Consider the following 13,238-nt stretch of genomic DNA (forward strand, 5'->3'; position numbering starts at 1 on the left):
CAAATTGTTGGATATAGATATCTCTCCATGATTGGGCTTTTTTAATGAGATCACGGTATGACTGTAGTCTGGTGTCCCACAGCTCTGCACACAGAGAGACAGCCACAATGATGCTTTCCTCCATTGTTGTTTTGCTGTTCTGCCAAAATCTGATGAATGGCAGCGCCGGCCGAGGTCTGGGCCGTGCGCGCTATGTGAAAGCTGCTTGGGCATGGCACGAAAAGGGTAATGTGAGTAGCCTCTTAGAGAGTTGCATCACTGGAACGGGCAGTCAGTTTTGTTGATCTACAGTGAAACGGCAAGCTCAAAAAGTTACCAACCACCCGACAAGAGGCAGTCAGAAGCAAGAAACAACTACCACAAACAATATTTTATTGTTACAAGGTAACAATAAGCTTTTAGAGTGTAAATATGATGATGATTTATTGATGAAGATGATAAGAAGACAGTGGTGTAATAAAGATGTGATGATGATGTTGAAAAAGGATGTCTCCATTGTTTTTTTTTTTATTTTTTTTTTAATACATTTTACCATTCAATATGGTTAAAATGGTTAATCACTAGTTTTATGTAAGAAAAAAAAATCAGATAAAATTTCGAATCTTTGTCTTTTTTGCTCCGGGTTGAATGTGCCCCTCTGACAAAAGCCCTGGCCCCAACCAGGCCCCCTCAATAAAATTGGTCTAGAACCGCCACTGCTCCTGTGTGGCAAATTTCAATACTAAACACAGGTTTGCAAATCTGATTATGCTGTCCCCACTAAGGGGTTCCTGCTTATTAGGAATATTACAATGGTGAAATCTACATGTTTTTGTTAAGGACCTTTAATGACTGCTTATACAGGGTTTCTATAGATTTTAAGGAAGTTTTGTTTGCTTGAATCCAGCTCATGATACAATATGTAATATGTGGAGGAATCATAGCATTGACATACATTTTTGCTGCAGGAAATGACAAAGAGTTTGATTTTTTTTCAGTTTTTTTCCTCTTGCGACAGGGACATCAGGATCTTTAATGTTATTCGCTCTTTTTGAAAAGAACATGCTTAGTCTTTTTTTCCTGTAAGCAGATTTTACTGGAGACAATTTTGGTTTAACCAAACATTAACACGATCCACTACAGCTGTTAGTTTAGAAGCGCCTTCTGGTTTGTTTATTCCATAGACATAGACAACTGTGTCATCAGCATATACTTGTGTTGAGACATAGGTAGGTGGCTGATACACTCCTGATCAAAATCTTAAGGCCAGTTGAGAAATTACAAGAATTTACATTTTGCACTGTTGGATCTAAAAAAGGTTCTAAATAGCGCTTCAAAATGTAATAAGAAGAAATGGGAGTGAGACAAAAAAAAAAAAAAAAATGAGCAAGCAATTTATTGCAAACAACCATTAAACTGAAATAGGCTGTTCATCAGCTGATCAAAAGTTTAAGACCACCAGGAGGTCATGACAGTGTGGATACCTGACAGAAAATGACATTGAATCCACTTTTTTTTTTTTCTCACTCCCATTTCTTCTTTTTGCATTTTGAAGCTCTACTTAGAACCTTCTTAAGATCCAACAGTGCAAAATGTAAATTCTTGCAATTTCTCAACTGGTCTTAAGATTTTGATCAGGAGTGTATACAATACAAAATTGTCCCTGATACGGACCCTTACATTTATGTTGCACCTGAGAGTAGCTGACAGCTGAGTTTGAAGTCTAACACACTGGACTCACTTAGGTAAGGCTTTATCCATTTTAAGGCTTTTGTGCATCCCGCCACCTCCCCATCACCATCTTCACCTCAGAGCCATCAGTTCCTTCAGCCTCATCAGATGTCATCAGCCATCTTCACCACCAGTTTCTGGACTCAATAGGGGACTTTATGACACTGCTGCTTGGGGCTGATGCCCATCAATCTGAAAATCTTCCTGTAGAGTCTAAGCACCAAATACTTTCTAGACAAAGACTTGACAAAGGCTGCAGTAAGAAATAATTATCTTTTGTTCAATCACCCCTCTTCTTATTGAAATGCCTTTGCTCTCTCTTAAATGATGTAGTCAGCAAATAACTGCTCAACTTGCTCACACTTACAGCAATATGACATGGTTACTGTAGAGGGGTTTCCACAGATGCCTGGGCCCAGGGACCTCATCTGATCAAAGTACTTCCTTGGTGACAATGGTGTTTACACCTGCTCTACTCCACCTTTCTTTTACACAATATGCATACCAGGTCTGGTCAGCTTTTTTCTGCTTCTGCTGCTCTTCTACTTGGTCATGAGCTGGGTCTGCATTGGATTATTTTAACCCACCATTTACACACAAATCGATGCTGGTTCTGTTCTTCATTTACTGCATGTTGCTTTCAAAAGGTCACCAGTGTACCAGGTCACACTAAACCATGGATTTGTTTGCAGCTACTTTGAATCACGCGGTCAAGGTAACAGGGCAGTACAGAACACAGTATCTGCCACTGAGGTTGCACTGCACATGAAGAGGCTCAATAAATGTTGCAGGCTCAGGAAAATGTTTGTCACCTCTGACATAAAAAACAAAGTTGGATAAAGTGGTTGAAACTGGTGCCATAAAGGCTGAAGCTTTTTATTGCGCGGTGCAAAACTTGAATTCAGTCTCAGAGCATTACCATCAGTTGAGGGGCACTGACCAATTTGAGTGGGCCCTGCTGAAAGCATTTCAGAATGAGGTGTCACTCAGTGCAGTCTAGCTGCTTTCAGTAAGACTGATGAAAGCACATTCTTTGATGAGTGGACAAATGCAATCATCACCCGCCACATCCCCAACTGGAAATGAAAGAAGACAGTCATATCTGAGAGGTGGACAGAAGTCTTCCATTAGCTGAAGAACAGGCCTGTGAGTTTCTAAGCACTGGCCATGGTAATGGAACAGTCTGGTTTACACATTTGCCTCTGCTGAATGGATATTTTCTATCGTAAACACTACTTGGACACCAGAAAAATCCTGCCTAAGTGTATCAACCATGAAGGCAATGCTCTCGATTTTATCACAAACTTAAGAAAGACAACTGTACCCCAAGAATTATAACTTTAAGTCATAAATGCAACATATCACAGGGTGATTCCACAAATCTAAATAGGAAGTTAATAGGAAGGTAATTTTTTGTTGGTTCATTATGTCTTCTCTTACTATGATCATCTATAGCTGTTAAAGATGCGTCACACAAACACCATGTGACACTCTGATGAAGGCGGAAGTCAAACGCCAAAACATGTCAGGTAAATAACCAAACCATATATGTCCGTCAAAAGAAAAACCTATAGATGATCTTAGGTAATTTTTTTTGTTCATAATTTTGACACATCGCCATTATACACAGACAGTCGGAGTCAAGGAAGTGTCGCTAACTCAGTCCAATCACGTCTTGTGCGCACACAACTACACTACACTACTGCTGTGCAGGCTCAGTTCAACTCAACCAAAAAACTCCACTTAGTCTTCATACATGAGGGTGGGAGAGGCTTGGACAAGGCACTTAATCTCAGGTGAGTGCTGACTGAGCAGTTTGAGTTCAAATTTTTGTTGAAAGTGTGCCCACTCTACAAAGTTACCTACCCTAGCTTTAATTATAAGTAATTGTTTTTTGTTGTTGTTGTTGTTGTTGTTTTTTCTTCTCATTGAGATACCTGTTGACATGTATGACTATGGTTGGGGCTAGTGGTATGTTACTGAATGGTGTGTGTGTGTGTGCGTGTGTTATTACCTTCTATATAACTGGTGTGCCCAACAGCATGGGAAGGCTTGCCCCTTGTCTTGTATTTCATTCAAGTGAATCTGGCCACCCTACTTATGGGTACTGCAGCACGTGTCAAGGAAATGTATGTGTCTGATGATGTAAAGCATCAACAGAGAGATTGAAATACTGGCACTTACTGATGACAGCAAAGAACTGTCACATCACAGAGCCTTCCTTCACTCTACAGGACATAATCAGCCTACTTGATTACAGATCAGCAGATTAACATGAGGAAAATCATTCGTTCAGCCACTGTACTGTTGTCTTGGACGTGTCAGCTCCATATGTTTTACTAGACCACAGGATTTTTCAACTGAGTTTGTCAATATAGTAACCACATTCAATCTTAAGATAAAGGTTAAGGACACTTACAGCAGAATGCAGTATAATTACTCAAATCTAATCTAATCAAATCTAATCTCTAATCTAATCCAACAACCACTGTGGCCAATGCAATTAATAAACAATATGCACCTTGCTGCATCTACCTTAATTACATTAAAAGTCACACAAACTACAGAACACCTTAGTGAACTCACTTACCTTGTAAAGAAACTGTTGAACCTCTGCTGGCTCTGAAAACACTTGTGCAGTTAACTTAAATCACACTTGGCGTTGACGTTATCCTGGCAAGCTGTTTTTTTCTTCATAATTCATAATAGTAACTTTTGTGAACCTGCCTGCCACTACAATTTAATGGCGATCCACCCAATAGATTTAGAAATATGCCATGTTGAATCGTTACTGCTGACAGACTGACAGAATCCTTTATTCTGTCAACCTGCCATTTTTTTAGCACTGATCTAAAATTCTGGCCATCCATCACTCACAATCCTCCTGTCGTAAAACTCTCCGCTGCTGTAGGTTGTGGCCAAGGTGGAGCTGCAGACCTCCAAGTACCAGGGTTTGTTGCCGTTATCTGTGGTGCTGGAGATGGAGATGGTGTAGATGCTGCTGGTGTAGCCGTCACATGAACAGTGGTCACCCTGCTGACCACCATTGCCAGATGCCCAAACGAAAATGGATCCCAGGCCTTTTCGACCCTGGGTGACACAAATAATGCATGCACAGTAACTTAGTGCTGTAAGTCTACTCAAATACACACCCTGCAGGTATATGTCTTTCAGTGGGAAAGTCACATTTGTCACAGTTCAAACCTTTTTGATGCCAAACTCAAAGGCTTGTTTGGCCAGCAGCCCTGGGCCATCCACTGTTTTGCCGTCATCTTTGGGCCCCCAGCTAGCACTGTAGATGTCGATGTAGTCTGGTCGGATTCCCAGAGACTTGGCCTCCACTATATCAGTCACATCACCATCCAGCATACGGATACCTGCATGCCACAAGCAACACTGTGAGCTAGAATGTGTAACCTGCAGGAGCCCAAACTTAGTTCAAATGGAAATGACTGAGAGTACAATTTCTGCCTTTCATCTTTGTCACAATTATACATTGAATAGACATATAAAGCCAATAGTAGCTTAAAAAAAAAAAAAAAAAAAAAATTACTTGTAGACTTTTATTCAAACAATAAAACCACTTATCTCAAAGAATTTCAAAGAGAATGAGCCTTCCTAGATCTAATCAACAATCAACAATGATGATGCAACAAAATTAAAACCAAACCAAACCAAGCAGACACAAAATAAAGACACAAAATAAAATGGGCATAACAAGACTAAGCTACCCAACCTAGACCCAATATCATAAACACATGTAGAAACCTTAGCCTAATTACTAATAGCTAAACTCTAAAATGACTGAGACAGGTTTATAACCTCTTGGACTGGTCTTCTGGTGCGTGGGGGCCTATAAAATGTGGCCATCACCTGGTGACAGCATATGTGGTTTGACCCTTATGTTTTATTAAAGGCCAACACTGATAGTAATGCAAATATTTTTCTAAAAAGCAACAGTTTGTTTTCCTGAAACCCAGAAAAAAGTTGGGCTTAGCATTTGTGGACCCTGGGCTCCCTGGCCAGATTTCAAATGCTGTTTTCTCATAGGGTTTTCCATTTGTGCAGAAGATAAGTGTGTGGTTAAAAAATGAAAAAAGGTGTACTGGTATGTGGAGATAACCATGTTAAACATAAAGTGTAAGTATCGTAAACCTTTGTTTGCAATGGAGCTTATTTTCCTACATTTTCAAAATCCCTACGGGAAAAAATCCATTGGAGATTTTCCAAAGGAACCTACATCAAAGGAACCTCTGGGTTGGTCTACAAAAACACATCACTACTGGCTACAAAACACATGATATTGGCCTCGGCACCTTAAAACACAGACTTGCCTAGGCTGAAACCCAGGGACCTCCAATCACAGGGGCCCCAAATTTTCCTCCACAAAGAATGTTTATACCCATTAAAACAAGAGTTTGAAATCATTTTAAAATTTTAGGCCTACCCCATTTGCTCAAAAACATGTTGATCTTACTCTTGATTTCTTTTTTTCTTTGAATGGTGTTCTTTTTGGGGAAAGGTGGGGCTTATAGACCTACGTTGCCAATGATGGTTGGAGCTTAAGTGAGAGGAAAATACCAGTGACACAGAATCGTGACTGGGAAATGATAAAAAAAATCCTGAAGCTCAGCAGATATTTCAAGCCTGCAGATACCAGCCAGAGTAAGCTCAGCGACACTGATACCCCGGCGGCTCCAGCCCAGTCGCTTCCTGACACGAGAGCCACAGCCAGAGGAGGGGGAATCAGCCAGGCCCGGCACACCCACAGGCAACTTTAAACAGTGATTTGTCCAAAACTAGTGTCTGTGTGCGCTCAGTATAATCATATATTTCATTTGGGAAAACAACATTTGCGATATAATGTTTAACCACCTCTGAGTGGATTAAGATGTTTTTTTTTTTTTAAAGAGTACATGCCGGGGGGAAGTCCAGCTCAATGGCAGGAAGCTAACAGTTAGCATTTGGAGCATCCAGCCAGTATCCAGCACTCAATAACAATGAGAGGAAGATAGCACCAATACTGTGCTATGCAACAGCTGGCATGGGGGGTAAAATAATATCAAATCTTTCAAAATGGATGAACAATCCCTTTAAGGCAGGGTGAGACAGGATCCACTGCAGGTTTCACAGACACATGCTCCTGAGGCTGTTGAGTGAAGATAAACTTACTTCCCTCATCCTTGAAGGGCACTGACATTGACTGGCTTATATCTGATTTTTAATGAGGGGACAATATATTGGTGTATCTGATGGCATAGCTCACAATGCCAGTCATTCTTTAAGCTTGTGCAGACTGTTTAGGTTACCTCTGTCATTTACAGAATTCTTAGTGGTGTCTGCATACCGTCTTTTGACATCAGACTTTGTTTCCCTGCCTTCTGCCTTCTGTTGATGCTATTTCCTGCCTTTTATATTGATCTGGGATGAAAAACAGCTTTCACAGAAGTGCTGGCATAAGGTAATCCATCATAGTAAACATGCTGCTTCAATTACTGTGTCAAAAATCATGCTGTTATGCAATTGTACTTGAGTGTGATGAAAATCAAATGAAAAATAATCCCTCTTCACAATGTCGCAGTGCAAACCTAATTTTCATATTCATTTTGTTTAGAGCAGAATTGTTATTGGAGACAGCAGTTAACATCAAGCTGAATTAGGTACAATTAAAACAATAGATACAGCACACATAAAAATGGTTTGTGGTAATATAAAGTACATGTAGACACTAGTCAGGATGTGACTCAAAATTAAACGGGCATTGTCCTGTAAGTGGGGGAAGATTACAATCAGCATGACCTATCTGCACACTGCAGGATATTCTGCAAATATGAACGGAGTGCAAAATAACACTTTTGGTTTCACTCATTCTCTCTAATAAGCCATAGATACATATTTAGGCTTTTGTAAGATTAGTTCTCTGAAACATACTCAACAACCCAGCAACAATCATATGTAATATAAGAAAAGCCTTGTCACTTATATACCCAAGTTAGCAAGAATGAAAAAATTGGGAGAAACAAACTAGTGGACATCAAATTAATTACAGATTATAGTTTATCTGCACTGACTGTGGTTAAAAAAAAACTGTTAATTACAGGTGAACAGAACTGCAGGTACTTACTCTTTAACTTTTGTATTTATGTAAGAACAGAGTAAGTAACCTCCAGCAGCTATTGCCAGTCAATGAAATGATGAAAAAGTACGCTTGCAGAAGGAGTGGTAAATATATATAACAATAGTTCTAAAAAAAACAAAACAAAAAAACCACTGAAGACCATGTGATAGCATTAAATTAAAACTGTGTGAATACGTGTGTGTGAGCAAAGTTCAGAAACTTTAAGTCGGTGTCGTGATGCTTTTTTGCAGACTATGAGCCACACTGTAGCCTTTTCTCCATTTGATGTTTAAACACCTTCCTAGACAGCCACCAGATCAATGGAGCTCTATATGAGACCTAATCCCTTAACAAGCACCATTTCATAGCAAAATTGATTTCAGGAGTTCCAAAATAGAGCAAAGCAAACAGATTTCACACAGCCATGCCTAGTTAGCAATTGAGACGTGTATGCAAGGCTAATTATGGTGCAGACAGAGATGTGGCGCTAGGATCAACTCAAATGGAGCCTGTTCAGATTTGGTAAAAAGCAGAATTGCGCTATGAAGTAAGCAGCCAGATGTGCCGTGACAACATTTACTTTGGCCCGCAGCCAGACCCCTTCCTCTCTGCTGCATTCAACTGTGACACAACACCATAAATAAGCACTTTTTTTTAACTTCAGAAAGCAGGGTGGGTAGTCCACTGACCTTTTAGTACTCGTTATGTACAGCTGGAATGTAAAGAGGAAGCCAACACTGACACTGTAATTCAATATCTTTAAATTCAACTGTTTTCATGCCAAAAAAATACAAGTGTTGAGTATCTCCTCCAGAGCTTTCTTATTCCTGACAGGGTAGAAAAAGCCTCTGAAACAGCATTTAGACCACCATGGGACAGTAAAACTCTCAAGTGGAACTGAGAGGAAAAGGAGAATGAAGAGGAGCAGAGGAAGAAGAAGAAGAAGAAGAAGAAGAAGAAGAAGAAGAAGAAGACGGAGGAGGAGGAGGAGGAGGAGGAGGAGAGGCAGAAGAAACAGCATTACTGCATACTTGTGTGGAAAAGAGACATCACAATGAGACAAAATGGTATTTCTGTGCAAGTTTTCTCTTGATGTGTCAGACTCCACTAAGATTGGAGTAGATTTGGCATTCCATGGGCAATATTTACTTCGTAAGAGTTATGTTCCTTGCCAAGCAGGAGAGTCTAAGCATGCAGGAAACAACAATTTCAGCATTTTCAGGAGCATTTTTCAACACACAATGGTGTGAACGCACCATTTCATAGATAAAAAAAAAAAGCTTTTCAAAATATCTCTACATCCATCAGATTCACTCCCCTGAGATGTAGCATTTCAGAATGAATGTTGACATGGGAGTGTTAGCAGGGACTGACAGGGGAGAACAAACCCACAAACACATCATCCTTAGAATATAGCGTGAACAGCAGCCCCGAGCTATCAGAAGACACACAAACAACACTGACAACCCCAACCTGCTGCTGGTTAAAAAAAAAAAAAAAAAAAAAAAAAAAAAAAAAAAAAAAAAACTAATAAAATAAAAATAAAAAAATAAAAATAAATATAAATAAATCAAACACACAACCTTGCTACAGGCACTCAAAGCACCTTTGGTAATCAATTACTTCCCTTGTAGGAGTCTCTTTTTATTTCGGGATGACAGTGGAAAATAATTGAAGTTGTGTCTCGAGGAGGGGATTGTGAGAGCTGCTGGGCTGAGAAATGTGACAGGCCTGATAGCAGGTACATTCACAAAGAAATTCCTTTTCTTATTAGGAGAACTTCAACACAAGAGGGAAGAGTTCTCGATTCCCCTCCAGGTTTGAACAAATACAGCCTTGAGGAGACAACGCAAATCAAGGACGGGGCTTTTAATGAGAGAGGCTGGGCTGCGACGGAGCAGACATTTCGCGAGCGAGATGAAAGAGTATTAGATAAATGAAAACACAAGACTGTGTAATAAAGCCTGTTTGAAATGACCATTCCTGAAGTCCTTTTGATTGCAGCATAACCAAGTGACACTAAAGGAATCAGACAAGGCTGCAATATGAGGATGCAGCACATTTAGCGTGGATTAAAGTTTTACATCGACAAACTTGGCTTAGAGGCAGAGCTACGTTGAGGACACAAAGAATCTCATTCGCTGAGTTCAACGCGAGCGAGCAGAGCCACAGAACCACAGTTTAAATTAAATTGTTCATACTTCTGTTTAAATTGTTCATATTTCTATTTTTTTACATTCCTTGTTTATAGTGTTTATATTGCTTACTGCTATTTATCATCTGTGTATACTGTATATTTCTTCTAAATTTGCACATTGACCTACCTCTATGCACATTTTATACACCTATGCACACGGTTTTTTGCACATTGCTTTTTGCACACTGTTGTACCTAGATCTCTAGTGTGTTGTACTTAGATCTTATTCTTTATTTTTTATTTATTTAATCTTGTAATCTGTGGATACTGCTGAAAAACTGCGAATTTCCTTCGGGATGAATAAAGTATCTATCTATCTATCTCTATCTATCTTTGGGTGAAGTTTGGTCAAAGTATTCGTCCTGCGACTCAAAAGCAGTATCGGAGTTCTACGGCGGTTATGTTTTCGCCCCATTATGTTTGTTTGTTTGTTTGTTAGGATATCTCAAAAAGCTATGAATGGATTTGCACAAAACATTGTGGTTAGTCATTGGCCATTCAACAGCTGATTAACTTTGCATGCTAAACTGGTCAATAGGGGGAGTGGCAGTGGGCCCCACCGCTCATAAAAAAACATAGAACTTACCAACGGATTCACCTTAACATGGCAACATTTCGTGGAAAGCTTGGTCATGGTGCAATCAGTTCTACCTTCAGTCAAACACTATTTAGGCAAAAAAAAAAACAAAAAACAAAAAACAACAACTGTGGTTCTCTGCCTACAGCTGAAATGTCTATAGAGCTAAAACTCCAGTCTACTTATAGCAACAACTATTACTTAGCTGCACTGTCTTACTACTGTAAAGTCATTCTATACAGCATCTCCACACTGACACATATTTGTAGAACAACAGGTCCAGTATAAATCCTTATCTGAATTTAATCATGTACCACCCATGCTTCCAGACAGCTAAAGAGCAACGGAGCTCAAAGGATTTTTACTTCACGGGCAAGCGCACACAATAATAATTGTGCGAGTTATCTAATCTAACAACAATCTAATAATGCGGCGGAGTTATTTAGTAGAGCACAGCTACAGCCTGCATGGTGGAGCCGGCAACTGGAGGTTGAGCCCAGCTGCCGCGGCACAACACAAATCCCAAGAGGGGGGCAGGAAATCTCAGATGCCGTCTTTTGATTAAAAATCCTCGACATTTGACATTACTGAGGCTACAGGGGATTAATGTCGTGTAAACGCATGAATGTTCGCTTGCTTGCCAGTCACTAGCTTAGCGCCCTGAGTGAGAGAAACCTCTTTCCACTACACAGAGCAGCACAAGGTTAATCCTGTGCACACATGCAGAATAATACTGACTTAGGCGAGTGAAGGGAGGCGGGTGACACTGAGGAAGAAGTTTTGTGAAAAACTTCTGGATCAACCCCTTTGGAAATTTGCATCGGTGATTTCTGGTGTCACCTGAGTCTTGATATTTGTCCCTTTATGTTACAGCTGCATGTATTTTGTATGGTTATGTTTGGGTGTTTTTATCCCAGAGTCAGTAATTTAACATTTGAATGCTGCTGTGGATATGTGTATTCATATGCTTATGTTGTTTTTGCCAGTAAGAGATGGTGTGGTGTCCAAACAAGCTAATTAAAGGGGATTATGAGTTTGTATCAGACCTACTACTTTAACTTTGCAAGTTTTGAGAAAAAGACAGAACTTAACCTCCGATGTGAGCGTTGTAGGCAATCCCCACGATGCAATGGGAGTTATTGGCCACCGCTGCGACTTCACCCGCACACCGAGTTCCATGTCTGGATGGGAATGAAGAACAAAGAGAGGCATTACAACCTTAAATACTTCTGTGCTCTAGCAGAGTGCGACAGGAGCCAGTCCCTCCTGCAGGATTGCATATAAAATTCAATGCCAAGTTCAAGGGCAAATTACAGTTCTGTAAAAAAAAAAAAAAAAAAAAAAAAGAAAGAAAAATCTAAACAAGATAACCTTTGACAGAGCGTTAAAATGAACACAGCATGACAAGTCCTGGTGTATTAGTGAAAAACTTTTCTTTTCTTTTTTTTTTTGACCAAACCTATTTTCCTTGCAGATCACACAGTCAAATGATGTGATGACACCACCTATGGGAAGAGTTAAGGTTGTCCTCTCTTTTATCACAGAAAGCTGACACACTTGAGAATGGATTGAGTCCTTAAGGGGACCCGCCAGTGCCTACAGAGAATGGCAAAACGAATAAAACAGAGGAAAACAACAACAACAAAAAAAAAATAGACTGCTTACTGCCCTACAGCCACACTACTCACAAGCACTAGGCAACATTGTTATGAATCTTTAAAACCCTCTTGGAAGGCGATGTGAATGGCATGAATATATAGAGAGGATATGTTCAGAGTAATTCTCTGTGAGCAAACTGCCGGGGCTCCAGGTTGTAAGGGATGAGTGACTGAATCAAATTCTTGACACTTCATGGCCACTTATGTGAGTGTGACAGGTCGATAGCCATTCAAGTCATAACTGGACATTTTTTGAAGCGCCGGTGTAACGAGTCCTTAAAACACTTTGGTGCAATGTACCAACAAATATCCTTAAAGGTGGGCTGCGCACGCTGCGCCGCACAAGCTTTGCTGACCCTGGAGGGAAATCCATCTCCATCTGGCTCACAAGCCTTGTTTGGCCTCTTCCTGGCAAACACAGCTCTCACCTCAGGTTCCCACAGTCTGAGGACACCGAGCTGAGAGTTGACACACTGAGAAAGGCACACAGGTAACTCCAAATTCCCTTCAAAGCATGTATAACATTTGTTTAGGTCATCTGCCAGCATGGGGTTTATGCAGTCAACAATCTTTTTATTCAACGCTGCAGATATTAAGCCTTGCCACAACTATTCTCTATCATTACAAGTGAACTGAATATCACATTCAAAAGACATTCATTTTTTAAAATGTCTTCAAATTAGGAAATTTATTTCCTCATCTCTAAATCAGTCATTAGCTCTACCTGTCAGTTCCTCATTTGAGGTAACAATCATAGCACCTAACTGTATATTAAAGATTAATTTAATCTTTTTATGGTTTGTTTGTATCTGGGTGTTATGAATCTTGAGAAGATATAGATGATGAAATGTTTACAGAAGAATGGTGTGGGGCGTGAGGAGGCCCAGAGACAGACCGTCAACAGTAAACTTATTCAGTATAAATGAAAGACACACTCATACATGATTCCTGTTAATCTGCATACAGTTAATGATGATA

At 40.0% G+C, this 13,238-nt stretch overlaps 1 protein-coding gene across 1 annotated transcript in view; it reads right to left on the reverse strand.

Annotated features, from left to right (window-relative positions):
- pcsk6 (proprotein convertase subtilisin/kexin type 6) overlaps positions 1-13,238 on the reverse strand; it is an 82,345-nt gene that overhangs the window by 53,876 nt on the left and 15,231 nt on the right. Inside the window, exons 6-8 of the mRNA XM_030082075.1 lie at positions 11,695-11,783; positions 4,915-5,087; positions 4,588-4,800 (exon numbers count right to left, since the gene is read on the reverse strand). Coding sequence (XP_029937935.1) covers positions 4,588-4,800; positions 4,915-5,087; positions 11,695-11,783 — 475 coding nt within the window. The remainder of the gene's footprint in view (positions 1-4,587; positions 4,801-4,914; positions 5,088-11,694; positions 11,784-13,238) is intronic.

This window comes from Myripristis murdjan, chromosome 3, assembly GCF_902150065.1.
Source record: "Myripristis murdjan chromosome 3, fMyrMur1.1, whole genome shotgun sequence".
Lineage (NCBI taxonomy): Eukaryota > Metazoa > Chordata > Actinopteri > Holocentriformes > Holocentridae > Myripristis > Myripristis murdjan.